Source organism: Lygodium microphyllum, chromosome 7 (assembly GCF_053477565.2).
Source record: "Lygodium microphyllum isolate KBCC chromosome 7, Lygodium_microphyllum_v1.1.10, whole genome shotgun sequence".
NCBI classification, from domain to species: Eukaryota; Viridiplantae; Streptophyta; class Polypodiopsida; order Schizaeales; family Lygodiaceae; genus Lygodium; species Lygodium microphyllum.
Genome location: NC_141141.1, coordinates 3486393 through 3512537, shown reverse-complemented (window position 1 = coordinate 3512537; position 26145 = coordinate 3486393). Strand labels below are relative to the sequence as shown.

At 42.8% G+C, this 26145-nt stretch overlaps 1 protein-coding gene across 6 annotated transcripts in view; it reads right to left on the bottom strand.

Moving 5' to 3' along the window:
* The window catches only part of LOC148033131 (uncharacterized), a 46827-nt gene extending 43301 nt beyond the window's left edge, over positions 1-3526 (bottom strand). The window contains exons 1-7 of one of the 6 annotated variants that reach the window (XM_087680858.1): positions 3414-3526; positions 3256-3293; positions 3108-3167; positions 2842-2939; positions 2655-2749; positions 2449-2562; positions 2202-2314 (exon numbers count right to left, since the gene is read on the bottom strand). In XM_087680858.1, coding sequence (XP_087536984.1) covers positions 2202-2314; positions 2449-2562; positions 2655-2685 — 258 coding nt within the window. In that variant the 5' untranslated portion in view covers positions 2686-2749; positions 2842-2939; positions 3108-3167; positions 3256-3293; positions 3414-3526. Of the gene's footprint in view, positions 1-2201; positions 2315-2448; positions 2563-2654; positions 2750-2841; positions 2940-3107; positions 3168-3255 lie in introns of all 6 variants that reach the window. The other 5 variants (XM_087680860.1, XM_087680859.1, XM_087680862.1 and 2 more) reach the window with 5 other exon arrangements.
* Positions 3527-26145: the final 22619 nt, after the last annotated feature.

Sequence of the window (26145 nt, the reverse complement as noted above, 5' to 3'; positions counted from 1 at the left end):
AAGGGCAAGATGTGATGGTTGCATAAGGGTATGTATGATTTGAAACAAGCACCTAGGGCATGGTACGAGAAAATGCATGCTCATTTGATTGCTCTTGGTTTTAGTAACTCAAACACTAAGAGCACGCTATATATATGCAAGAATGGAGATCTCTTAATTCTCATTCTTATGTGAGCAATATGCCATTGACTAGGCCCCATGAAATGCATATTGCAACCTTATAAGGCTAAATTACAGTGTTCATTTGACGTTACAAATCTTGGCCATTTACATTGTTGTCTTGACATACAATTCAATGTAGTTGCGGGGGCATTGTTTTGAGACAATCTGCTCCTTGAGCATTTTCAAATGCAAGACAATAATCCTATCTCTACTTCAGTTATTAAGACAAGCCACATGTTTACACTTGAAGATGCAAGAGATTCCTTTGATCCCTCTCTCTATCAACAACAAGCTGTTGGCTATCATTTGTACTTATGCAATATTCAATCTGATTGCCTATATTAGCTATCCGCTATCCAACCTTTCCTATCAAGCTGCCTGTTGCCCATCAATTGCACTACCTAGGGCCGCCCAAATTGCTTGCCACCTACCTAGCTTGTTTGATAGCCTTCCCGCCAAGGCTATCCATCTACGCAAACTGCTAGCCACCTTCCTAGCCTGTTTGATAGCCTCCCCGCCAAGGCTATCCATCTACGAACCATCTATAACAGAGATAATCCTCTAACAAGTCTTTTGACCCATCTTGCCTCTAATGGGGGGACACAAAATGAGTTGCCATCTACTTCTAGTGCATTGTCAGAAGCAGCCATGCCCACTTTCCCACATGACTAATAGGTCCAAAGCTATGTCTTCCTTGGATTAGATATCTATGATACTAACCAAGATATGAACCCCCTTTCCCCTACATATCTTCAAATTTCTGTACAGCTCACTTAAGTTTGTACTCTCCCTCCCTCCCTCCCTCCCTCCCTCCCTCCCTCCCTCTCTCTCTCTCTCTCTCTCTCTCTCTCTCTCTCTCTCTCTCTCTCTCTCTCTCTCCTACTACACATTCCTCTTATTCTCTTATATCTTGAGCTTGCCTTTTTTGTAGCGAGTCCTTCCCTTAGCCTTTCTTAAAAGCACCAAAAGTGTCATCATTGTAATAGAGATATTTCCTAGGGTCACGCCAGTACTTATGCTTGATTTGCATTTCAATCAAGGACTAACATTGTACACCCTTTCAACATTGATAGAATGAGGAGAGGGAATGCTTACTTCTTCCACCTTCGTCATAACTTCATGGCGAGAGGTGGGGTATTTTTCTCCCTCAACATTCACAAGTACTTGGTTATCGTTCTTGTTTCTTCGCCTCCCGTTTTATCTCTTGTTTATATCAGGATGATCATTTTGTAAAAGGGCACTTAAGCATGTGAACTCCCCTCCAAGGGCACTACTTCAAGTGAAACCTACTATGTGCATGTTCCAAAATAGTATTATCTATAGCATTGTGTGCCAATGAAAATCCTTGCATCACATAAGCATATCTTTCTTTTTACCTTTGCAAAGTGGTTGACTTGGATCCACATGCACAACATTTCATCCATTCCAAGCTACAATACTAACAATATTCTTTTGTAAACAAAACTCAAGAATGGTCATACACCACGATTTCACTTTGTAGAACTTGAAAGTCATAGTACACAGAAAAGGGGCCAGAAAGAATTCTTGAACTACCCCCTTCAGCTTTACAGGGCATGTCAAGTACGTAAAAATGAACACCTAAATTAATCACAATTTTCCAACCAATTTAACTCCAAAAACAATCCCAGAAAGAAATTAAAAGGTAAGATATTTGCAATGATTTGGTAGAAAAAATGCTACAAAAGGAAGTCCTGAGTTGGTCACTTCTTGTTCCACATTTCCTCATTATCAAACTTTCATTGCCCACATTTTGCTCAACTTTCCAACACCATCAACTACCAATGCTGATGATCGTTCCTTCATTAAAATTCAAGGACAACTATTAAGGTTGGCCTCTTAGTTGATTTCACTTATGCTTTATAAAAAGAAGGGTAATGTGTCAAGGCTTTCAAGTATATAAACTCTGCATTTTGGAATCTTCCTATGGCTTGTCAATTATAAAGCCTTTGTCATGATATAAATTACTTAGCTTTGACATCTAAAATGATTTCCCAACATTATAAAAACTAAGTGCTTACTTGTCCTTTTCCTTGACCATAGGTTGCCTTGATTTCATCAATTGTACGAGGGCGACCTACTGCTGAAGAATCATCAGGTTGTTTATTAATCTCATCATCACTCTTCTTCTTGCCTAGACATCAACATAAGGGTTGAATCAAACATACATCATCCAATGTTGAGCCTACAAAGGAACACGTGTGTTGGCTAGCCCAATATCAATCACTTGCATAGTTCTGCGGGGATAAGTGGTACAAAAACTAATACCTCCCAAACTTTTCTTGACTTTCACCATCAAGCTGCGCAGATTAGGTTTTTTCCTTCTTGTTTTGGTGCCATCCTTGTCCCTAGGAGGACTCTCATCTTCAATATCAAGGTCATCTATTGCCTCCCAGAAATACTAATGTCAGCTTGAAATTACAAAGAAGTTCACTGAAGAGGAACATATTACGCCTCAAAAATGATGCTTTTACCTATGCTAAGGTTCATGCTGCTTGTCTCCATAAATGATGAGCTTTGAGGCCAAAATTTTTGCTATCATTAGTCTCCAAAGAACTTCTGAAATGTGCTATGAGTGAAATAAATCAAGGCACAAAGAGTATTAGAGGCTGTAAGCACTTGCCTGTAACCACAATTTAGCCAATATCCTTAACCTGGTACCTTTTTCTTATTTTCCTTGGATGCAAGAGAAAAGAGTACTCTGAGTTGCTGATGTCAAGTCTCCGACTCCAACATTAGCTGGAATAGAAGTGGGAAATCTGCCAAATTTTAAAAAGGTTTCTCGGGATTAAATGACTCTAAACAAGCTTGAAATTTGATAATGAAGATCCTGCGTTGGCTGAGAGTACAACTGGAAATTTCAAAAATGAAGATCCTAACGTCCCTATAGCATGTAAAATCTGAACTGCAATGTGAGCATCCGATACCTGAGATCGTGTTTTTGATGTACAAGAGAAGTATAAAAGTAGCTTTCTGTCCTGATCTATCTGCTTGCAAGAAATAAGACGGCACAAAGCTTAAAGCATGGCTTCACTACAAGAACAAAACCGTGAAAAGTGAATGAAGAAGCTTCACCTGACAAACGATTTGATGACTTCCAAGTTTGGAGTGACCTAAAAAAAGATGAGCAATAAGCAGTAGATCTTGTAGTCAGTAACTGAGGATGGATCCACCATTGAAGCAGCAAAGAGATGAACAATGGCATGACATGGAGCCAAGAGTCTACTTCTGACCTAAGCTCTGAGTTTTAAAGAAAGAAGGGCAACAGTCCGAAATACACTGAGGCTCCGGTAGCAGGAATTTCGATGCAGTCGAGAGCGCACAATCTTTTAAACCTTTTCAAGTTTTAAATATTTTTTGCAATAGTTAGAGGGGAACGGCCACCCAGTTCCACGTGGCGTGAGTAGAGCCGTCCCCCAAAACCTTCTCTCTCTCTCTCTCTCTCTCTCTCTCTCTTTGGCCCCTTACACACTTGGAAAAGCCCATGAAATGCATAGCCCCTCCAACCAATGAAAGGTGAGATGGGCCATATTACAAGCACAAAGCTCTACCAATATCGTTCTCATCAAGCAAAGAAAAGCGGGAATAAAATCTTCATGTCATGTCCTCCCAAGAAACTCGATGTTATGATTTCTAATCTCTGGTTATGATTCCTTTTTGTCGTGTTCCATTTAGATGTTACTTCCATTTCTGGTTAGATTAGTATCGAGTTGTATCTCCTTCTCTCCAAGCCAGCAAATAGAAAAGCCCTACCAGTAAGTTCTCTTTTTTGGTATGTGCATGTGCCCTTCTCTTTTTTGAGTGGCATATTAATTTGAGCTCATTGTTTCTAAAACATAAAATGGCATCACGAATGGATGTTTTAATTATTGCTCTATCTTAAGAGGTTTTCATGGTTATGTTGGAGTGTTGAGGAAGGATAGTTTTGTTTCTATAAATTTTCTCTTCTTTACAATGGTTGAATTGTATTTGCAACCTACAAATATTTCCTTGCCGAATCATTTTTGGGTTCTCAAGAATTATCTTTTGCTTAATCAATATAATCTATTCTAATTTGGCTTTCATAATGCTTGTATTACTTTTTTGTTTGTTGTAGGACGTCACCATCGACTCCCAAAATCCACTCGATGAGCTTTTGTGAATATATGGTGCATTCTCTCAAGCACCTTTATTCATGGATATACTACAAAGTCAAGCTCCACTTTTGGCCATCCATGACACCCCCACTACCCACATTGGTGTGCCTCCTATTTGTCGAAGCATCATACTCTCAACCATACCCCCGAGCTTAGTTATACCTCCACATTATGCTTTTAGGCCATACCAAAGGCCTTTGCAACCCACCTTTTAGTAGGTTGATATGACACATTCTACAAGAACAGCCACAACACCATTACTTGAGTCCACTGCAACACAACATCATAATATCCTTATGAAATGTAGAAGGAATTCTCTAGGTGACCGGCTTGCAAAGGCAACAACCACTCTAGCTACTAGAATTTAAAAAAAGAGGATGTGAAAGCAAAAAAAAAAAAAAACTAACTACAAACTTTTGGAATAAAGGTGTGACAATGATAAAAGTGGGGAGCTGTAGAAGGATGTGGGATTGTACAACTCAATGACATTCGAGGTTTCAATTATGAATTTAGAAAGACCTTGAAGCAAGGATTAGACCTATGGTCCAAAGTGGCAACCCAACTAGCATCTCCTTTTCCAAACTTTCACAAGGATAATGAGAGTTATAGGAAGACATGGGTTCATGTTTATGATAGCTACAAAAAGGACAAGACTTGCCATAACATCTCACGAGATAATAGAAGTATTAATCCCAGTACAAGATAGAGAAAAAGGAAGCAAAAGAAAATTTAAAAATTTTCAAAAATATGAAAAAAGGCAGTCCAGCTAAAGAAATAAGAGGAAAAAATGTCAAAAGCACAAAGACAACCTTAAAAGTTCAAGGTAAGTGCATGAGAGAAAATGCACTTTTTAAATATAAAAGCACACTCTAAATCCTTGTAAAAGAGTGCCAGGCTCCCTCTTGTGCAATTTGTAAATGTAGATGGGCATGGGTGAAGGCACAATGCAAATAGAATGAAAATAGAAGAAGAGGACCTAGGCTAAAATGGCCGGTCCTATAAAAAAGAGATGGGTGCCCAAAGGGGATTAGGGTTAGGGTTTTGTATAAAATGTAAAAAGTGAATGAATAAGCTCATTCTTGTGTGTGGCAAAAAACTAGCTCTCCTCTTCTCTTCTTCGCATGAGCTTATGCTTGAGAGAGGGAGTGTGAGGGAGTGAGAGAGTGAAGGATTAAGGATGAGGGACCATGGGGGAGAAGCTCTCCATCTTGACCTTCTTCTCTTCTTGTCTCACGCACGACAATGGAGCATGGAGCTTGGAGCTTCCTTGAGCTTGCACCTTGGATCGTGGAGCTACCAAAGTGCTTGAGGGAGGAGACAACTTGATCGAGCATGGAGGTAAGCTCGCTACACTCTTAGGTGTGAGAGCGCATATGGCTATGTGAGAGGTAGTCATTGCACTTGGCTTGAAACGTTTGAAACAATAAACGGTCCATGGGTCTTAGCGGTTGAGCAAAAACTCCCACAAGGAGAATCACTTGCCACCATTGGATCAACATTGTTGATGACTACATGCACCCTTGTGCTAATGTGGTTAAGTATAGCCGAGCTTCAATAAGTGAAGGGTTGACAGTAGATGATGGTGATCCTATAGAGACAGGGGCTCTAGAGGGAATTGAAGAAGACATGCAAAAAAAGATACCAACAATGTGTCCCAAAAAGAATAAAGTGTCCAATTTAAAAATTCGAGTGTCCTAGAAGCTGCAAAAGCTTCAGCTTCAGAAACAACCAATGTGGCTTCACCATAATAGAATCAATAGCAACACCACAGAAAGGATAGAACTTCAAAAGATTCTCTACTTGATGCAACTACAATTATAACAAATATAGTGGCGTGACAAATGGATTTTGATATTGATTGTATAGCAATAAAGTCACAATAACATGTTTTGTTAGGAACACAACAATAGTAATATCTAGGTTGCTTGACTTTCTTTAAAGTCATGGCAATGGATAAGAAATCATCTTTTTTAATCGCCCTCCTTTGCCCGCACTTGACTCAATATTCTAAGTTTGTTGTCATCATCATTGATTTGTAGGCTAGGAAGATATGATACAAAGCTTTGAATTATTGTTATATTTGATTGCATTGTATTGTCCCATGGGCTCTAATGTGCTTTTAAAATACCTAAGTTACAATTGTTATAGTGCATGGTGAGCTCTATAATGATATTCTGTTTCACATGTCAAGGAAAATGTTCAAGTTGGTTTGTGACATGGGTCTTGTTCTTTTGTTAATTTTAGGTAACGAATGATCAAGGGACAATGTTCAAGTTTATTTGTGGCATGGGTCTTGCCCTTTTGTTAAATTTAGGTAATGGATGATCAATTATTTGTGAGTTTTCTCACGATAGTAGTACTTGCATGCATAATAGCATTGTGGAGCATATAGACTCCAAATGAAGGTGTTGAGGACGAGGTGGCTCAATGAAATTTGTTTCTCAGGCATTGGATAGGTCAAGTCATCCCCACTTGTAAAGAGTGAATTGGTCATCAATGTTATTGAAATTCGGTCATGTTGAGCATATGAAAGGCAAGTTGGCTTCATGGAGAGATATCTTGGGAGTTACTCAAATATAATGATGAAGTGTAGAATGTGAATTGATAGGGATAGTTTTCAATTTATTAGTGCATCTCTTACTCCCTTTCTACAATAGAATGATACCAATAGTAGGAAGGAATTTACTATTAAGAAATGTGTGTCAATTGCATTGCATTGGCTTACCAGAAGTGCTCTTCTAGAAGTAGTTGTAGATTTGTATGGTATATAAATATCTTCTATGCAACAAATCATAGTATCAATTTTTGTGATGGATCAAGGGAACCAATACTAGAGTTGCATATAAAGTGGCCATCTCCCGAAAGGATGAAGAAGTAAAATGAAGACTTTCAATGTTTGTAAGGTATTCTATATGTGATTGGTGCCTTAGATGATAGTTATATATCTAATATAGCATGAAAAGATATCTGTACAAACTATTTTTATAGGAAGGGATTCCACTTCATAGTGCTACAAATCATTGTGTTAGCAAATTGTATACCTTGGGACCATGATTGTGGTGGTGTGTATCAATGCATGGTGTCTAAGAAAAGTTGACTTGGAGAGTATTTCCAAGCCAACAAGTTTGGCATATATCATTTACTCGGAGATTGTGCTTATCCTCCATGCTATTGGATGTTGTCTCCATTTAAAGGTGGCTAAAATGGTTTGAGTTGGGAAAAATATTATTGGAACCAAGCTCGAGGATGCCAATGGAGTGTGCATTTGGAATGTTGAAAGCATGATTTAGAATGCTATTGACGTGATGTGATATGCACTTATGCAATGTACCCAATATGATCATAGCTTGCTTAGTGTTGCATGATGCGTGTATCGTACATGGTGATAGTGTTGATGAGGCTTGGTTACACCAGCCACAAGGGAATTCAAAGAGAGCTAGTGCTAACATTACTTGTATAGAAGTAAAATTTTGATTGGTTTGCAAGTTGGGGTGGGGGAACTTTCAAACTTGGTATAGAAAAATGCTATTGATATTGTTGAAAGAGCACAAATATAAAAGCTTAGATAAAGATTCTTTCCAAGTGGAAGGAGGGATAAGGTGAGGTGCTATAGCGACAATAATGTGGAATTAAAGAGAGAAAAGCAATAGTGCACTTGTTTGATGAGCATGATGATGCTAAGTAGCACTTGCATTCAGAAGTGGAGCATGAAGATTGATTGGTAGCACTCTCAACATTTGAAGTGTGAGTATGTATTTTTCTTCATTTCACTGTGGTTGTTCAATCGTTCTTACATTTGTGGGCAACATCATCTCTTTACATGTGTATATGAAAATGGGAGAGTGGATTATAAATTAAACAATTTTGTTGAGGCTAAAATTTATATGGGTTTTGTAGGTACATGTGATTGTTCTAAGATTGTGCTATTATAGCTTTCAACATTTACAATATTGGGAATGATAGATACATATTGTATGCACCACATGTGTTGTTTGTTGGGGGTAAAGGCGCCTCCGCCGTGCCGCCCCGTGTATTACTACACTGACAGTACCCGCCATTGCACACTGCAGGTGGCGGGCGCCCGTCACGTCACTTTATTCTTTATTCTTTTAGTGACAGTTTGAATAAAGGAAGGCCCGGTCACACATTGTGACTGTTGGAGTTCCCATTTCTTGTCTCTCTCTTTCTTGCTCTTGCTCTCCCGCCATAGCTCGCGTGCAAGCTTCGATCCTTCTCACCTTTCAACTGGTATCAGAGCTTGGCATTCTCTTGCTCGAGCTCGACTCGGTGCTTCCCGACCTTCGCATCGACTCGCTTCACGCATTGGGTCTCCATCTCGGCAGCCATAGCCGACCTCTTGAGCTCCCGACTCTCCCCGGCTTCCCGAGCTCCATCCTGGCCTTCTTGAGCTTCATCAGGGCCTTGCCCTTGAGGTATTGCTTCAGCATTTGCAGGCATTTGAGTGTATTCTCAGATTGAAACAGGGCAGGAACAAAGGGCAGCCACTCTTCTTGAGCTCCATAGCTCATATCTTCCCTCCCCTTTGCATTGGGCCTTCATGGCTTGGTATGTGCCTACCTTGGGCCATCATTGAGCCCCCCATTACCCCCTTTTCAGCCCATGTGGAGCAGCAGCAAGTTCAGCACCAACAGGGCAGATTGCATCATTTTTTCCAGGCTGTGAGCACTCATCTACTTCAGCTCCACACTTGGCCATTGCTTCTTGCTCTCTACCTTGATCAAGAGGGCTATAGACTTCATGTTTGATGTCATTAAAGCTTTGGGCATTGGTCTTGATCTTTCGGGGCTGATTTCTTCAGATTTGGGACTGTCATAAACTGTCATAACAGGCTGAAAACAGGGCAGCACCATTGGCATTAGCATTTGTTGCTTATACTCCATTCCGGTTGTGCTATTTGATGCCCGTATGCGGTCTACATGATGCCTAGTGCCTTGGGAATGTATGCACATGATTATGCCATGATTTTGGCTTGAAATATTGGCTGATTTGGGACTGTTATTTACTGTTATACAGTGCTGGAAACAGGGCAGCCACACTTGGCATTGGCATTTGATGCTTATACCCTACTCCGGTTACCTTGTTTGATGCCCATATGCGGTCTATTTCCTACCCGGATGTATTGGGGATGTATGCATTTGGTTTGACCATGATTTTGGCTTGAATTCGGGGCTGAAATCTACTGTTTAGAACAGTAAATACATGCTGGAATAACAGTGGGCTGAAGGTACTTTACATGCTTTGGTACTTACCTACCGATACCGGATGTATTTGAGCATTCCCGGCTTACTTGATCACTAATCTTGGTTGCTATTTGGATGTCATTGAGTTGACCGAGAGCTTATTTGGGCTTATGTATTGCTTCATGGTTAATACGACCGGTGCTTCATGTATGTCATGCTCTCTCGGATGCGCTTGATGCATTGACATGGTCACTTATCACTGGTGCTTTCTCTTGGGTTGTTTGAGCTTCTGAGCTCGCTTTGTACGCCTTTTGTGCCAGTGGGAGCATTTTACATGCTTTCTTGACCTTTGACAGTTGCATGCTATTGGAGCACTTACATGTATTTGAAGCAGTTTATGTCTTGAGCAGCTACATACACATTGAGACTTTGGGATCATACTCCGATCTTTATGGATATGCATTGATGTACTCTTGGTTCACAGGATGCTTATGAGCTGAGTCTCATATTTGGATCTTTCTCTTTGAGCAGATACCTATTTGTGTCAGGTTTTGGCAGTTACAGGAACACTTTGCCTAGAGTGTCTGGGGGTGTGCGTTTCACTGGCAGATGTTATTTTGACATGCTTGGTGTTGAGCTCATGTTCTTTTCACTGTCATTGGCCTTGCTTATGTCCATTTCATGCCGGCTTTGGACCTAGCATTGTTTGCTTGACATTGGATCCTATTTTGGGACAGTTTGCTCTCTAGACTACATACCTGCAATTTATTACAGCAAGCAGTTATTGGTGGACTGAGGTGTACTTTTCATGCTGAAATATCCCGATTTGGTGTACCGCACCTAGTACTAAGTGGGCAGCCATTTTTGGCACACTTTGCTCGCCCTTTGGACCCCGATTTGGTCATTTTTGGGCAGTTTCTGCAGTAAAACAGCAAGCAGTTTTGGACTGTTTGGGCATTTCCAGCCTGCATAATGGCGTCATCTTCGCATGATAGTGCCATCTTTAACATTAAAAAGTTGGATGGTACCAACTACTCTTACTGGAAGAGTCAAATATGGCAGGTTTTGGTGCAGAAATCTCAGATTAAGCCACTTCGGTTGAGTGGGGAGCAGCCTGAAACTATGGACATTGACGACTGGCTTGAACTTAATGAGCTATGCAAGTCCACGATTGTATTGTCTCTCACTGAACAGGTACATTATAATGTATTTGAGGAAGCACAGAGTGCATGGGATCTATGGAATAAGATCAAGAATCTTTATGATAAGAAAAGTCTGGCGAGTCAGATGTACTGGTTGAAGCAGCTTATGGATCTGCGCATGAAGGATAATGCGACTATGTCTGCTCACTTGAGCCAGTTCCATGCTATACTGAAGAACCTGACTTCGCAGGATATCACCTTTGGAGAGGAAGTAACTCCTCTTTTCTTGCTTGGAACTCTGAATGAGTCATGGGATGTATTCCGCACTGCCCTTTGTGCCTCTAGTGCTACTCTAAAATTGGCAGATGTTGAGAGTGCTCTTCTTCAGGAAGAGGTGAATCGCAAAAACTTGGATGCCTCTCGTGGTAGTCATGCTTTGACAGTTAGAGGCAGGAATGACAGGTATGACCGTGGTAATGGCCGAGGTCGTGACTCGCAGAAGGGTCGGTCTAAATCTCGTGGTGGCAAGTCGCGTAGTAAGTCGCGTGGACGCAATGCAAATGTCACTTGTCATCATTGTGGGAAAAAGGGCCATATTAGACCACAGTGTCATGAGTTGCGCAATGAGAAGCGCAAGGATAAGGGGAAAGATAAAGTGCAGGAGAAGTCCTCTGATCGTAGCATAGTACCTGCGAAGTCCAACGTCAAGATTGAGGAAATTAATGTCACGCAGACTGAAGAGTCCGATGGTGGTGATGAGTTTATACTTGCAGCTAGTTCTTCTGATGCTTCACACTTGACTGAGACACCTAGTATGTATGCACAGTGCTGGTTATTGGATTCAGGTGCGTCCTTCCATGTGACGCCTTACCGTGAGTGGTTTCACTCTTACCGTACTGTGTCTGGATCAGTCAGACCTGGAGATGACAGGTCTCTTGATATTGTGGGCTGTGGAGATATTCAGTTGCAGTTTTCCACTGGCAGTTCCTTTTTGCTCAGGGATGTACGTCATGTACCTGCGCTTACGCGTAGTCTTATGTCTGCAGGACAGTTGGATGATGCAGGATTTCATGTCTGTTTTGGGGATTCTGCCTGGAAGATTACCAAAGGCAGACTTGTGCTTGCTAGAGGCGCCAAGGCTGGCAGCCTCTATCCTCTTGTTGTATCTGGGTCTTCTGTAGACCATGTTTTGGCAGTGGGCTCTATCCCACATGTATCACTTTGGCATGCCCGTTTGGGGCATATGTCTTTGAAAGGAATGAAAATGTTATCTAGTTTGCAGTATCTTCCGCCTTTGGATTATGCATGTTTTGACTCGTGTGATCATTGTCTTTATGGTAAGCAGAATAGGTCTACGCATAAGAAATCGGGTAGGCCACGCATGAGTGAGCCCTTGGCATTGGTGCATTCCGATGTTTGTGGGCCTATGCCTTGCATGTCTATGGGTGGCGCGAAGTACTTCGTTACCTTCATTGATGATTTTTCTAGGAAAGTCTGGGCTTATCCCATAAAGCAGAAGTCCGATGTCTTGGCAATTTTTCAGAGATGGCTTGCTCTTGTTGAGAACCAGACTGGGTATAGGCTGAAATGCCTTAGGACAGATAATGGGGGAGAATATGTCTCGCATGCTTTTGAGCAGTTTTGTGATGACAGGGGTATTAAGCGTCAGTTGACCGCCCCTTACACCCCACCCCAGAATGGTTTGGCTGAGCGCATGAACAGGACTATTCAGGAGCATGTGCGCTCTATGCTTAGCCATGCAGGCCTACCCCCGAGTTTTTGGGCTGAGGCAGTTAGTACGTCAGTGCATGTCATAAACCGATCGCCTTCCAGTGGATTGGATTTCCAGGTTGCAGAGGAAGTTTGGGCTGGTAAGCCACCCTCTTATGCGCATCTCCGCGTCTTTGGATGTGAGGCATTCTGCCATGTGCCCAAGGACAAGAGGAGTAAATTGGATCCAAAGAGCATTAAATGCATATTCCTTGGCTATGGTGAGTCAGGAGAGATGGGCTATCGCCTATGGGATCCGCAGGCGCGGAAAATAGTACGCAGCCATGATGTCGTCTTCCATGAAGACAAGATGCACAGGCAGCCTGAGAAGGTGGTTGAGATCCGCAGAGTGATCTTTCAGGAGGAGCCTAAAGCTCCAGCACAGCCAGTAGTACAGCCTGCAGCAGTTCCTCCACAGGGCCAGGATGTTGGACAGGTAGTTAGACAGGCAGCAGAGCCTGCGATGAGACGGTCTGCTAGAGATAGACGTCCACCTGACAGATTTCAGCCCTCTATGCATTATGTTTTGGTTACAGATGCAGGAGAGCCTTTCACTTATGATGAGGCTATGCGCAGGGGTGACAGTCACTCCTGGGAGAGGGCTATGCAGTCTGAGATAGACTCCCTGCATAAGAATGAGACTTGGGATTTGGTTGCCTTGCCTAAGGGCAAGAAGGCTTTGCCATGCAAGTGGGTGTACAAGCTGAAAAGTACCCCTGGACACCCCAAGCCGGCATACAAGGCTAGATTGGTAGCAAAGGGTTTTAAGTAGGAACATGGTGTGGACTTTGATGAGGTCTTCTCTCCTGTGGTTAAGATGACCACCCTGCGCTTAGTCTTGGCTTTGGTTGCACAGCTTGACTTAGATCTATATCAGATGGATGTGAAGACGGCTTTTCTACATGGGGACTTGCATGATGAGATCTATATGGATCAGCCTAAGGGCTTTGCAGAACCTGGCAGGGAGCACCTAGTGTGCAAGTTGAAGAAGAGCTTGTATGGCTTGAAGCAGGCACCTAGGGAATGGTATCATAAGTTTGATGCCTTTATGCAGTCACAGGGCTACAGCAGGAGTGCTATGGATCCGTGTCTTTACACGAAGAAAGCCCGTGATGGCAGTTTGCTTATCTTGGTACTCTATGTTGATGATATGCTGATAGTAGGGAAAGCTCATGATGAGCTAGATGCTCTTAAATCTCAGCTGAAGAAGAGCTTTGAGATGAAGGATTTGGGACATGCCTCACATATACTTGGGATGCGCATTAAGCGCGATAGGCATCAGGGACTTTTGTATCTCTCACAGCGGGAGTCCATTCATAAAGTCCTTGAGCGCTTCCGCATGCAGGACGTAAAGCCTATTGGCTGTCCATTACCTTCTTATGTGAAGGTATCACAGGCCGATTGTCCGCAGACAGATGAGCAGAGGGCCGAGATGGCCAAGATCCCTTATGCATCAGCCGTGGGCAGTTTGATGTATGCCATGATAGCCACTCGTCCAGATATTGCACATGCAGTTGGTGTTGTGGCACGCTATATGGCTACACCTGGCAGCAGACATTGGGATGCCGTGAAGGGTATCATGAGGTACCTGAAGGGCACAGCAGATATGTGTATTTGCTATGGCAGCCAGGATACAGGGGTCGTGGGGTACACTGACTCCGATTATGCAGGACATGCAGATAGTAGGAAGTCCACTTCTGGCTATGTATTCACCTATGCTGGAGGGGCTATCTCTTGGATGTCCAGGGTTCAGAAGTGTACGGCTTTGTCTACCACTGAGGCCGAGTATGTTGCAGCCACTGAGGCTTGCAAGGAGGCCATATGGTTAGGCCGTCTAGTTGCTGACCTTGGGATTGATGCTACACCTACACTGCATTCGGATTCTATGAGTGCCATTCAGTTGGCTAACAATCCGGTCTTCCATGCGAAGACGAAACACATTGAGGTGAGGTATCACTTCATACGTGGTGTCATGGAGGACAGGTCTGTTGACCTTGTCAAGATCTCCACTGACGAGAATCCTGCAGATTTGCTCACGAAGAGCCTCACTACTGAGCGCTTTGCCTTCCTCAGGAGGTTGATGGGCGTTGGATGAGATGTCACCTTTCCTCACCTATGTACATTTGTACTGTCTTTTCTTTTTCTTTTCTCTCTCACTAGGGCAGATTCGCCTTTAAGTGGGAGGTTGTTGGGGGTAAAGGCGCCTCCGCCGTGCCGCCCCGTGTATTACTACACTGACAGTACCCGCCACTGCACACTGCAGGTGGCGGGCGCCCGTCACGTCACTTTATTCTTTATTCTTTTAGTGACAGTTTGAATAAAGGAAGGCCCGGTCACACATTGTGACTGTTGGAGTTCCCATTTCTTGTCTCTCTCTTTCTTGCTCTTGCTCTCCCGCCATAGCTCGCGTGCAAGCTTCGATCCTTCTCACCTTTCATTGTTGAGGGTAAAGTCGCCTCTGCCTTAGCTGCCTGTGTATTACTACACTAACAGTACTCGCCATTGCACATTGTAGGTGGCGGGTGCTCGTCACCGTCACTTTATTCTTTTAGTGACAATTTGAATAAAGGAAGGCCCGGTCACACATTGTGACTATTGGAGTTTCCATTTGTGTCTCTCTCTCTTTCTTGCTCTTGCTCTCCCACCATAGCTCTTCCAAGCAAGCTTCGATCCTTCTCACCTTTCAATTGGTATCGGAGCATGGTTGCTCAAGCATTTAGACTTGGTTTGTGACTCCTTCAGCTTCCTATTGATTACCTACACTCATTGGATCTCCTTCCTGGCAGCCATAGGCGACTCTCTGTTGAGATATTGAGCTCCACTCGTGATACACCAGGGTGACCGTTGTGTATTTATGTCACCGACTTGTCAGTTGCAGACGCGGTTGGTACACCGCCCATGAATAATAGCTACATGATAGCTATCCTTATCTACTCTAGTTCGTGGCTCAGTTAGTATGACCACCTTAGTTAGTTGAGTTTGGTTTGAGACCCATATATAGGGTTCTTCTATTTCTTTGTACTTGAGTTATTTTGGCTTACACACCTAAGAAGAGGAAAACTGTTATAAGCCTCCACCTCTGTGTGTATTCCCCCATTGTGCAAGCAAGAAAGCTACAAGTGAGACTCCTTCCTTCTCTCCCACAATCTTGACACGGTATCAGAGCCTTGTTTGTGGTAAGGAGCTCAAGAAAGCAAGCCAAGCTCGCGGTGTTCTGGTAAGAGCAGCAGTGTTGCTTTCATTTTCTGTTTTGGGAGCAGATCTCTGTAGGTAGCACAGCCGAAAATTGCAAGAGTGCATTGTCTCAGGTTGAGACGCCCTTCGCAGTGAAGCAAGAGGGCAATATATGCTGCGGGATAGGGCTTTAGCCCTTGGCGACCTTGTTTTTTTGATTTGAGGCCATTTCGGGGCCTGTTTTGGAGGCCGAAGTTTTCTGCACGCACTCAAGAAAAAGCCCTGTTTTATGCTGTGCGACCACTGTTCTACAGGTCGGTGAACAGTTACCACAGAAATTGCATCGTATGCTTGTGTGCAGAGACATTGGGAGTTACAGAATCATCCTTGGTTCCTGGTTATGCAAAATCGTCACTAGGAAGTGACTGTGTGGTCAAATACCACTTTCGCCAGTTTTGCAGATTTTCCCTTGTGAGGGTGAAGCTGTGTTTTTTTGCAATGACAGAATTTTTTGCAGTGTTCTGTAATGGCGTCTGATTCTCTTTCACAGATTGTCACTGAAAAGCTTGACAAGAACAACTTCCAAGCATGGAAGTTTAGAATGACGAATTTCCTTATGGGAAAATGATATTGGGAATTTGTTGTAGGAAATGAAGAAGAACCAGTTCTTCCTGATGTTCCCAATCAACAGCAAATGCAGGCATTTAAAGCATGGCATGAGAGAGCCAGGAAAGTTATGTACTGGCTATCTATCAGCATTTCAGACTCTATGATTGTGCATATTCAAGATGCAAGTATGCCAAAGGAGGCATGGGATACTTTGTCAAAAATGTATAGCACAAATACGCAAGCTAGGAAAATGCAGCTCAAGCAAGAGTTGCATAATGTGCAAAGAGAAAATATGAGCATCAATGACTACCACATGAAGGTGAAGAAGATTGCAGATGCACTTGCTTCCATTGGGTCGCCAGTGGAAGATGATGATTTAGTTTCTGTGATCTTGAATGGTCTAGGAAAGGATTATGCACAGTTTCGGACATCCATTTCAGTTCGTGAAAGATTTCCTGATTTTGAGGAGTTGATTGCTCTTCTAATTTCTGAGGAGCAGAGAAATGGTGGTGCATCTTCTTCAGGAGGAACTTCAAAAGAAGTTGTCTTCTACTCAAATGCTGGAAGAGGTAGAGGCAGAGGTAGAGGAGGCCGTGGTAGAAATCAGAATATGCAGCAAACTCAAGAAAACCAGTCCTATGGAGGAGGACGTGGTAACTCTAGAGGCAGGGGGAGCCAAAGAGGTCGTGGTGGATGGCAAACAGGCCAAAATGCAAACAGTAATGTTGAATGCTACTACTGTGGTAAAATGGGTCATATGGCTAAAGACTGCTATAAAAAGCAGAATGACATCATGAATGGAAAATTGCAACAAGGGAATTATGCATCTTCTAGTAGACAGGGTGATGACAGAAATGAACATTTGTTTATGGTGCAACACATGAACAATTCTGTGACAAGTGTAGAAGAAAGCAACGAAGTGTGGTATGTTGACTCATGTGCATCAAACCACATGATAGGTCATGCAGAATGGATGGAGGATGCAAGGAAAATGGAAAAACCAGGATTTGTGGAGACTGGTGATGATACTGCACATCCTATTGTACAGATTGGAAAAATTTATTTGTCTATGCAAGATGGGAAAAATAAATACCTATCAGATGTATTTCATGTCCCGAATATCACCAAGAATCTGGTTTCTGTTGGTCAAATGGTTGAGCAGGGCTTGCAGGTCAGATTTAATCCTCATGGATGCTTTGTTGAGGATATGAAAAATAAAGATCGCTTGATAGCAAAAGGAAAGAAGGAGAGCAGAATGTTTATGTTGGATGCAGACGTGCATGAATTGAGTGCAGCAATGTTTGCACATGGGACCGGTGTAGTTGCAGATATTGATATCTCGCATAAACGCATTGGTCATGTTAATGTACATCGACTTAAATCAATGCAGGCCCAAAATATTGTTGCAGGATTGCCTAAATTCAAGGTTGCAGAAATGCATAAGGTATGTGAAGCCTGCCAATTTGGAAAACAGGCAAGGAAACCATTTCCTAGACATGTTCAAGAGAGTGAGAAGCCATTGGAATTAATCCACTCTGATGTGTGGACTACTAAAGCTGCATCTCTTGGAGGCTATTATTATTTTGTCACTTTTATTGATGACCATAGCAGAAAAGTTTGGGTGTATTTTATGAAAAAGAAAAGTGAAGTTTTTGGGCATTTCAAAACTCTTAAAGCTATGGTTGAAAAAGAAACAGGCCTACAGATAAAATGCCTAAGGTCAGATGGAGGGGGAGAGTACCTCTCAAATGAGTTTGCAAGGTTCCTGCAGGAGCATGGCATAAAGCAGCAATATTCATGCAGTCATACCCCACAACAAAATGGAATTGCAGAAAGGAAAAACAGGCATATTGGAGAGGTATCTCGTGCCATGCTCAATGAAAAAGACTTGCCAGATTTTTATTGGGCTGAAGCAGTTGCTACAGCAGTCTATATAATGAACATGACTCCCACTGCAGCAATACATGGGATGACTCCAGAGGAGAGATATACTGGTAGGAAACCAGATATTTCTCATTTGAAAATTTTTTGTTGCATTGCCTATGTACATGTGCCAGATGAGTTGAGATCCAAGTTGGATCCAAAAGCTGAGAAGTGCATCTTTATTGGTTACTCTCTGCAGCAAAAAGGGTATAGATGCTATAACCCTTCTACTCGTAAGTTTACAGTGAGCAGAGATGTTGTTTTTTATGAGATGAGTAGCTGGTATAAACCAGTAAATGTGATTGATGATGTAGATGCACAAAATGGTAATGCTGCACAGAATTCACAACAGCAGTCACAAAATATTAGTGGACCTGGAGCATCCTCTAGCAGTGGTTCACATTCTTCGCCATGGACAGACAGATTGAGATCAGGAGAATCTTCTCAAAGTAATGCAGATAGTGGTATGCAGGTATCACGAAAAGGAAAAGAGAAGGTTGATCAGCCCATGTTTGATGTGAATGCAGGTCACTCTTATGTGGATGGTGAATCCAGTGGCTTAGAACAGAGCATTGATGATGAGTTGGGTATTCCTTCTATTGTTACACCTAGAGTAAGGAAGACCATGGATGTTTTGAGAGCACCTGGGAGTGAACCTACTTTGCGTAGGTCTACGAGAGCTAGGTATCCTACGGATAGGCTGAAATATGATGGATTTACAGCCATTCACTATGCATATATGGTCAAAGTGATACAGGAACCAGAACCCACTTCTTTTGAGCAAGCCATGGGAAAAGAAAAATGGGAGAAAGCCATGGATGAAGAAATGGATGCCTTGGAAGCAAATGCTACATGGGAATTGGTACCTTTGCCTAAAGGTAAAAATGAAATTGACTGTAAGTGGGTTTATAAGGTGAAGCACAATGCAGATGGTTCTGTGAACAGATACAAGGCAAGATTAGTAGTCAAGGGGTATGCACAAACATATGGCATTGACTATGAAGAAACATTCAGTCCAGTTGCAAGTATGGCAACCTTAAGAGCAGTCATTGCTATGGCTGCATCAAAGGGATGGTCTTTACATCAGATGGATGTAAAGAATGCCTTCTTGCATGGTGATTTGCAAGAAGAGGTCTATATGGAGCAGCCACCAGGTTATGTGCATGCTGTTTATCCTGAGTTTGTTTGCAGGTTGAAGAAAGCCTTGTATGGCTTGAAGCAAGCACCTAGAGCATGGTCTGACAAGATAGGACAGTATCTTGTCACTATTGGCTTTCAGATTTCCAAGGCAGATTTCTCACTTAATGTGAGAAAAACAGAGAAAGGTATTATGCTACTTGTCATTTATGTTGATGATTTGATTATGACAGGTGACAGTGATGAAGATATCCTTCATGTGAAAATGCTATTGAAGCAGAAGTTTGAGATGAAGGATTTGGGAGAGCTGCGTTATTTCTTGGGCATTGAGGTGATTAGATCACCAAGTGGGATATAGCTCTTGCAGAGGCAGTATGGATTGGACATGCTGTCCAAATATGGGATGACAGGCTGTAAGCCTATTTCAGTTCCTTTGGAGCAGAATGTGAAGTTGAGCACAGATGCAGGTGAGCTTCTAGAAGACCCTACTATGTACAGACGCATAGTAGGAAGTTTGATTTATATGACTATTACCAGGCCAGATTTGAGCTATGCTGTTGGATTGGTAAGTCAGTTTATGCAGGCTCCAAGGAAACCACATTTGGATGTGGCTAGACGCATACTCAGGTATGTGAAGTCCACATTACAGTATGGACTATTTTATGAGATTGGGGTTCAGATACAGTTGCATGGATACACTGATGCTGATTGGGCTGGTAGTATTTCTGATAGACGATCTACCAGTGGATATGTGTTCTCTTTTGGGAGTGCTGCAATCACTTGGAGCAGCAAGAAACAGCCTGCAGTTAACTGCCTTGTCGAGCACAGAGGCTGAGTACAGGGGTGCAGCAATGGCTGCATGTGAGGTAGCTTGGTTGCATAAGCTACTTTATGATATGCATCAGTCTACAGATGGGCCAGGTATTGTGACAACATGAGTAGTATACACTTGGCAAATAACCCAGTCTATCATGCTAGAACAAAGCACATTGAGGTGTATTATCACTATGTGCGAGAGAGGGTTTTACTATGTCTTATTGATCTAGTTTATGTCAGTACAGAGGATCAGGTAGCTGACATTTTCACGAAGGCATTGGGCAGAGAGAAGCTGCGCATGTTCAGAGACCTGCTTGGTGTGTAGGAATTGGGATTGAGCTCGAGGGGGAGTGTTGAGATATTGAGCTCCACTTGTAATACGCCAGGGTGACCGTTGTGTATTTATGTCACCGACTTGTCAGTTCAGACGCGGTTGGTACACTGCCCATGAATAATAGCTACATGATAGCTATCCTTATCTACTCTAGTTCGTGGCTTAGTTAGTATGCCACCTTAGTTAGTTGAGTTTGGTTTGAGACCCATATATAGGGTTCTTCTATTTCTTTGTACTTGAGTTCTTTTGGCTTACACAACTAAGAAGAGGAAAACTATTTTCAGCCTCCACCTCTGTGTGTATTCCCCCATTGTGCAAGCAAGAAAGCTACAAGTGAGACTCCTTCCTTCTCTCCCACAATCTTGACACTCTCTTGAGCTCCCGTCACTCCTAGGCTTCCCAAGCACCTTCCCAACCCCCTTAGACATTCTCAGGGCATTCCAACAAAGGTATTTGTTCACTTCCTTCAGGGTTTCATTAAAGTTTACAGGTACAGTATGGTTTGCAAGATCAAGGGTAGCCATAGCTCCCACCATTAGAGCTTATTCACATCATATCTTGCTTGAAGCCTTTGTAGGCTATCTTGGGCTTACACTAGGCCTTCATTGGCTCATGATTGAGTCCCCCTCTCACCTTGTGTAGCCCCAGTAAGAGCAGCAGAAGCCATCAACAAATCAATGTGAATTTGTGCCAGTTCCCTGCAGCCCCTAGACAGCTCCTCTACTCTTGTTGATTATCATGCTTGGACTCTTGGGCATTGTGGCACTACTTGGATTGATCCTTGGCATGATTTGAGCCTTGTAGAGGCTTTGAGGCACTGATATTCAACTCCAATTTGATTGTATATACATTAGACCTACTATTTATGTCTGTTAGAGACCTTTACATGAAGATTGAAGCTCATCTATACATCACTTGATGCATGTATGCTATGCCATTGATGCCTATTGGTTGGTGGATGCAATGCTCGTGCTTTGCCATGACTTTGGCCTAATCTAAGGGTTGCAAATACTCTTGAGCTCGCTTCGCATATCATTTGGATCTCCATCTTTGATGTACTTATGGCATGTACTTTACTGACCGGTCTTGACATGCTTGGCCTATGCCACTACTACATGCCCATTACATTGTTTGGAGTTGGATGCTACTGAGCCTTGCTTTGGCTTGACATTTGATTGCCTAGAGCTTACTCTGGCTATTTCTTGGCTTGCTAGAGTTACAATTTGGATGTACTTGGTGTCTATGGATGCCATGTACGGACGCTACATGGTCTTTATGCTCATGATGTCTTATTGATACTTGATCTTGGATCTTCACTGGTGCTATCATATGCCCTTGTTGAGCTTCTGTGCTTGCTATTTACGGCTTCTGTGCTTGCTATTTACGACTTTGTGCCAGTGGCAGCGTCTTAGGATGCTTGATAGTGGCGGTTTATGCTATTTGAGAATTCGAATACTTGAGGTTGGGATCTTCACTTGGATGTTGCATGGTTGATATGCCGTGGTCCTCACAGATGTACTTGGGCTTATTTGTGCTTTACATTCCCTGAGCATAAACCTATTTGTATCAGGTCTTGCCAGTGTTGAGTATAATTTGCCCTATTACATAGGAGATGTGCTGGCTTATTGACGGATTCCTTTGACATACTTGGATGTTTGCTTGATGTCCGTATGACTGTCACTTGTTGCTAATTTATGCCCGCTGGATGCCGGTTATGCTTTGACAGTTAGTGGTTGACTTGGTGTATTCATTTTGCCTACAATTTGCTCTCATTGTACTTAGCTGTAATTTACAGCAAGTAATTATGCATGGATTGACATGGAATTTTCATATTGAATCATCCTGATTTTATGTACTTTTGATGGTATTTGGTGGGTAGCATCATTAGCTATTAGTTCGTGGTCATTTTGCCTTGGTTTTTATGGTATTTTGGCTATTTACGACAGAAAACAACAAGCAGTTTTGAATTGTCTGCACCGTTTTGGACTGTAGTATGGCTTCTTCTTCCACTAACAGTGCTATCTTCAACATCACTAAGCTTGATGATACGAATTATGCATATTGGAAGAGCCAATTTTGGTAGGTATTGGTGTAGAAATCACATATAAAACCACTAAGGTTTCATGGAGAGTAGCCTGAAACTATGTTTGATGACGAATGGATAGACCTTAATGAGTTATGCAAGTCCATCCTCATCTTGGCTCTCATGAGCAGGTGCATTACAATGTGGTTGAGAAAGCACAGAGCGCTTGGCAGCTTTGGGATAAGATCAAGAACCTTTATGACAATTAAAGTCCAGCAAGTCAGATGTATTGGTTGAAGCAACTTATGAACTTGTGCATGAAGGAGAATATGACATTGTCTACTCATTTGAGCCAGTTCGATGCTATTCTCAAGAGCTTGACTTCACAGGGCATTATCTTCAGTGAAGATGTTACTTTTTTTTTTTTTTGCTTGGGACTTTGAGTTAGTCATGGGATGTATTCCACATTGCCTTATGTGCTCCTGCTACTATTTTGAACTTGCCTAATGTAGAGAGTGCTCTTCTGCAAGAAGACATCAATCATAAGAACTTGGATGCCTCTCATGTATCGCATGCTTTGATTGTTACAGGCATAGATGGTACTGGAAAGAATGACTGTGGGTATGGACGTGGCAGAGACTCGCAGAAGTCTCGGTCTAAGTCGCGTGGTAAGTCGTGTAGCAAGTTTCGTGGGAGAAAGGCTAATGTGACATGTCATCCTTGTGGCAAGAAGGGTCATATACACCCACAACGTCATGAGTTGCGCAATGAGAAGGGGAAAGACAAAGTACAGGAAAAGTCCTTTGATCACAACATAGTGCCTGTGAAATCCAGTGTGAAAATTGAGGACATAAATGTTATGCAGATTGAGGAGTCCGATGGGGAGTACATACTTGCAGCTAATTCTTATGATGCTATGTCATTGATTGAGGTTCACTCTATGTATTCACAGTGCTGCCTTTTCGATTCTGGTGCTCATTTCATGTTACACCATGCCATGAGTGGTTCCACTCCTACTACACTTCTTTGGTTCAGTTCGCTTGGGTGATGACATGTCACTTGCTATTGTTGGCATTGGGGATGTACGGATGCAGTTCTCTACTGGTAGTACTTTTCTGTTTGCAGAACATACATCATGTATCTACGCTTACACACAGTCTTGTCTGCAGGGAATCTTGATGATGTTGGGTTTCATGTCTCTTTTGGGGATTTTGCTTGGAAGATCACATGTGGCAAACTTGTGCTTGCTAGAGGTGCCGAGGTTGGCAGCCTCTATCCTCTTGTAGTTGATGGGTCCTTTGTTGACCATGTTTTATCAGTGGGTTCCATCCCACATGTATCTCTTTGGCATGCCTGTTTGGACCATATGTCCTTGAAAGGAATGAAAATGCTTTCTGGTTTGTAGTACTTACCACCTCTTGAGTATGCACGTTTTGATTCATGTGAGCATTATCTTTATGGCAGATAGACTTCAAATACGCATAAGAAGTCTGGTAGGACACGCGTGAGTGAGCCCTTGGCATTGGTACATTCGGATGTCTATGGGCCCATGCCAAGTCTATGGGTGGTGCAAAGTATTTTGTGATGTTTATTGATGATTTTTCACATAAAGTTTGGGCTTATCCCATTAAGCTTAAGTAAGATGTCTTGGCTGTGTTTCAAAGATGGCTTGCATTGGTCAAGAACCAAACTAGGCATAGGCTCAAATGCCTTAGGACTGACAATGGGACGGAATATGTGTCGCATGCCTTTGAGCAGCTATGTGATGAGAGAGGTATTAAGCGTCGGTTGACCGCCCCCTATACCCCACCCCAGAATGGTTTGGCTGAGCGGATGAATAGAACCATCCAGGAGCGTATACATACTATGCTTAGCTATGCAGGTCTACCACATATCTTCTGGGCTAAGGCAGTCAGTACAACTGTGCATATTGTAAATAGATCACCTTCTAATGGTTTGGAATTCTAGGTTGCAAAGGAGGTATGGATTGGGAAACCTCCATCGTCTTATGTGCATCTACGTGTCTTTGGATGTGAGGTATTCTGCCATGTGACCGAGGACAAGCATACTGAGTTGAATCCTAAGAGTGTCAAATGCTTTTTCCTTGGCTATGGAGATGTAGGCAAGATGGGTTACCGCCTCTGGGATCCGCAAGCGTGGAAAGTCATCTGCAACCATGATGTAGTCTTTCATGAAGACAAGATGCATAGGCATCCTGAGAAGGTGGTTGAGATATGCAGAGCTATGTTCCAGGAGAAGCCACATGCTCTTGCACAGCCAATTGGATAGCCTGCAGTAGTAGTTGGTACACATGGCAAGGGTGTTGGACAGGATGCTAGACATGCAACAGAGCCTGCCGGTCTACTAGAGCTAGATGTCCGCCTGATAGATTTGAGCCCTCGATGCATTGTGTCTTGGTTACATATGCAAGAGAGCCTCTCACCTATGATGAGGCTATGCACAGGGGTGACAATCACTCCTGGGAGAGGGCTATGCAGTCTGAGATGGACTCCTTGCATAAGAATATGACTTGGGATTTGGTTGCATTGCCTATGGGTAAGAAGGCTTTGCTGTGCAAATGGGTGTACAAGATGAAAAGTACCTGTGAAAACCCCAAGCTGGCTTATAAGGCAAGACTTGTTGCTAAGGGTTTTAAACAAGAGCATGGAGTTGACTTTGATGAAGTCTTTTCTTCTGTGGTCAAGATGACCACCCTATGCTTAGTTTTGGCCTTAGTCGTGCAACTTGACTTGGACATGTATTAGATGGATATCAAAACTGCATTTTTACGTGGGGATTTGCATGATGAGATTTACATGGAGCAGCCTAAGGGCTTTGTAGAACCTGGCAGGGAGCACCTAGTGTGTAAGTTGAAGAAAAGTCTTTATGGCTTGAAGCAGGCACCTAGGGAGTGGTATCATAAGTTGAATGCCTTTATGCAGTCACAAGGCTACAGCAGGAGTGCTATGGATTTGTGTCTCTACATGAAGAAAGCCCGTGCTCGTTGCTTATTTTGGTACTTTATCTGGATGATATGCTGGTAGTAGGGAAAGCTCATGATGAGCTTGATGCTCTTAAATCTTAGATGAAGAAGAGCTTTGAGATGAAGGATTTGGGACATGCCTCTCACATTCTTGGTATGTGCATTAAGCGCGACAGGGATCAGGGACTACTCTACCTCTCACAAAGGGGGTACATTCATAAAGTCCTTGTCCTTGAGCATTTTCACATGTAGGAAATGAAGCCTATTGGATGTCCATCACCTTCTTATGTGAAGGTCTCACATGTCAATTGTTTGCAGATATATGAGCAGAGGGTCGAGATGGCCAAGATCCCTTATGCATCAGCCATGGGTAGTTTGATGTACGACATGATAGCCACTCGTCCAGATATTACATTTGCAATTTGGTGTTGTGGCACACTATATGGCTACACCTGGCAAGAAGCATCGGGGTGCCGTGAAGGGTATCGTGAGATACCTGAAGTGCACAGTAGATATGTGCATTTGCTATGGTAGTCAGGATATAGGAGTTGTGGGATACATAGACTTTGATTATGCGGGACATGCAAATAGTAGGAAGTCCACTTCTGTCTATGTATTCACCTATGCTGGAGGTGATTTCTCTTGGATGTCCAGGGTTTAGAAGTGTACAGCTCTACCTACCATTGAGGCCGAGTATGTTGCAACCACCGAGGCTTG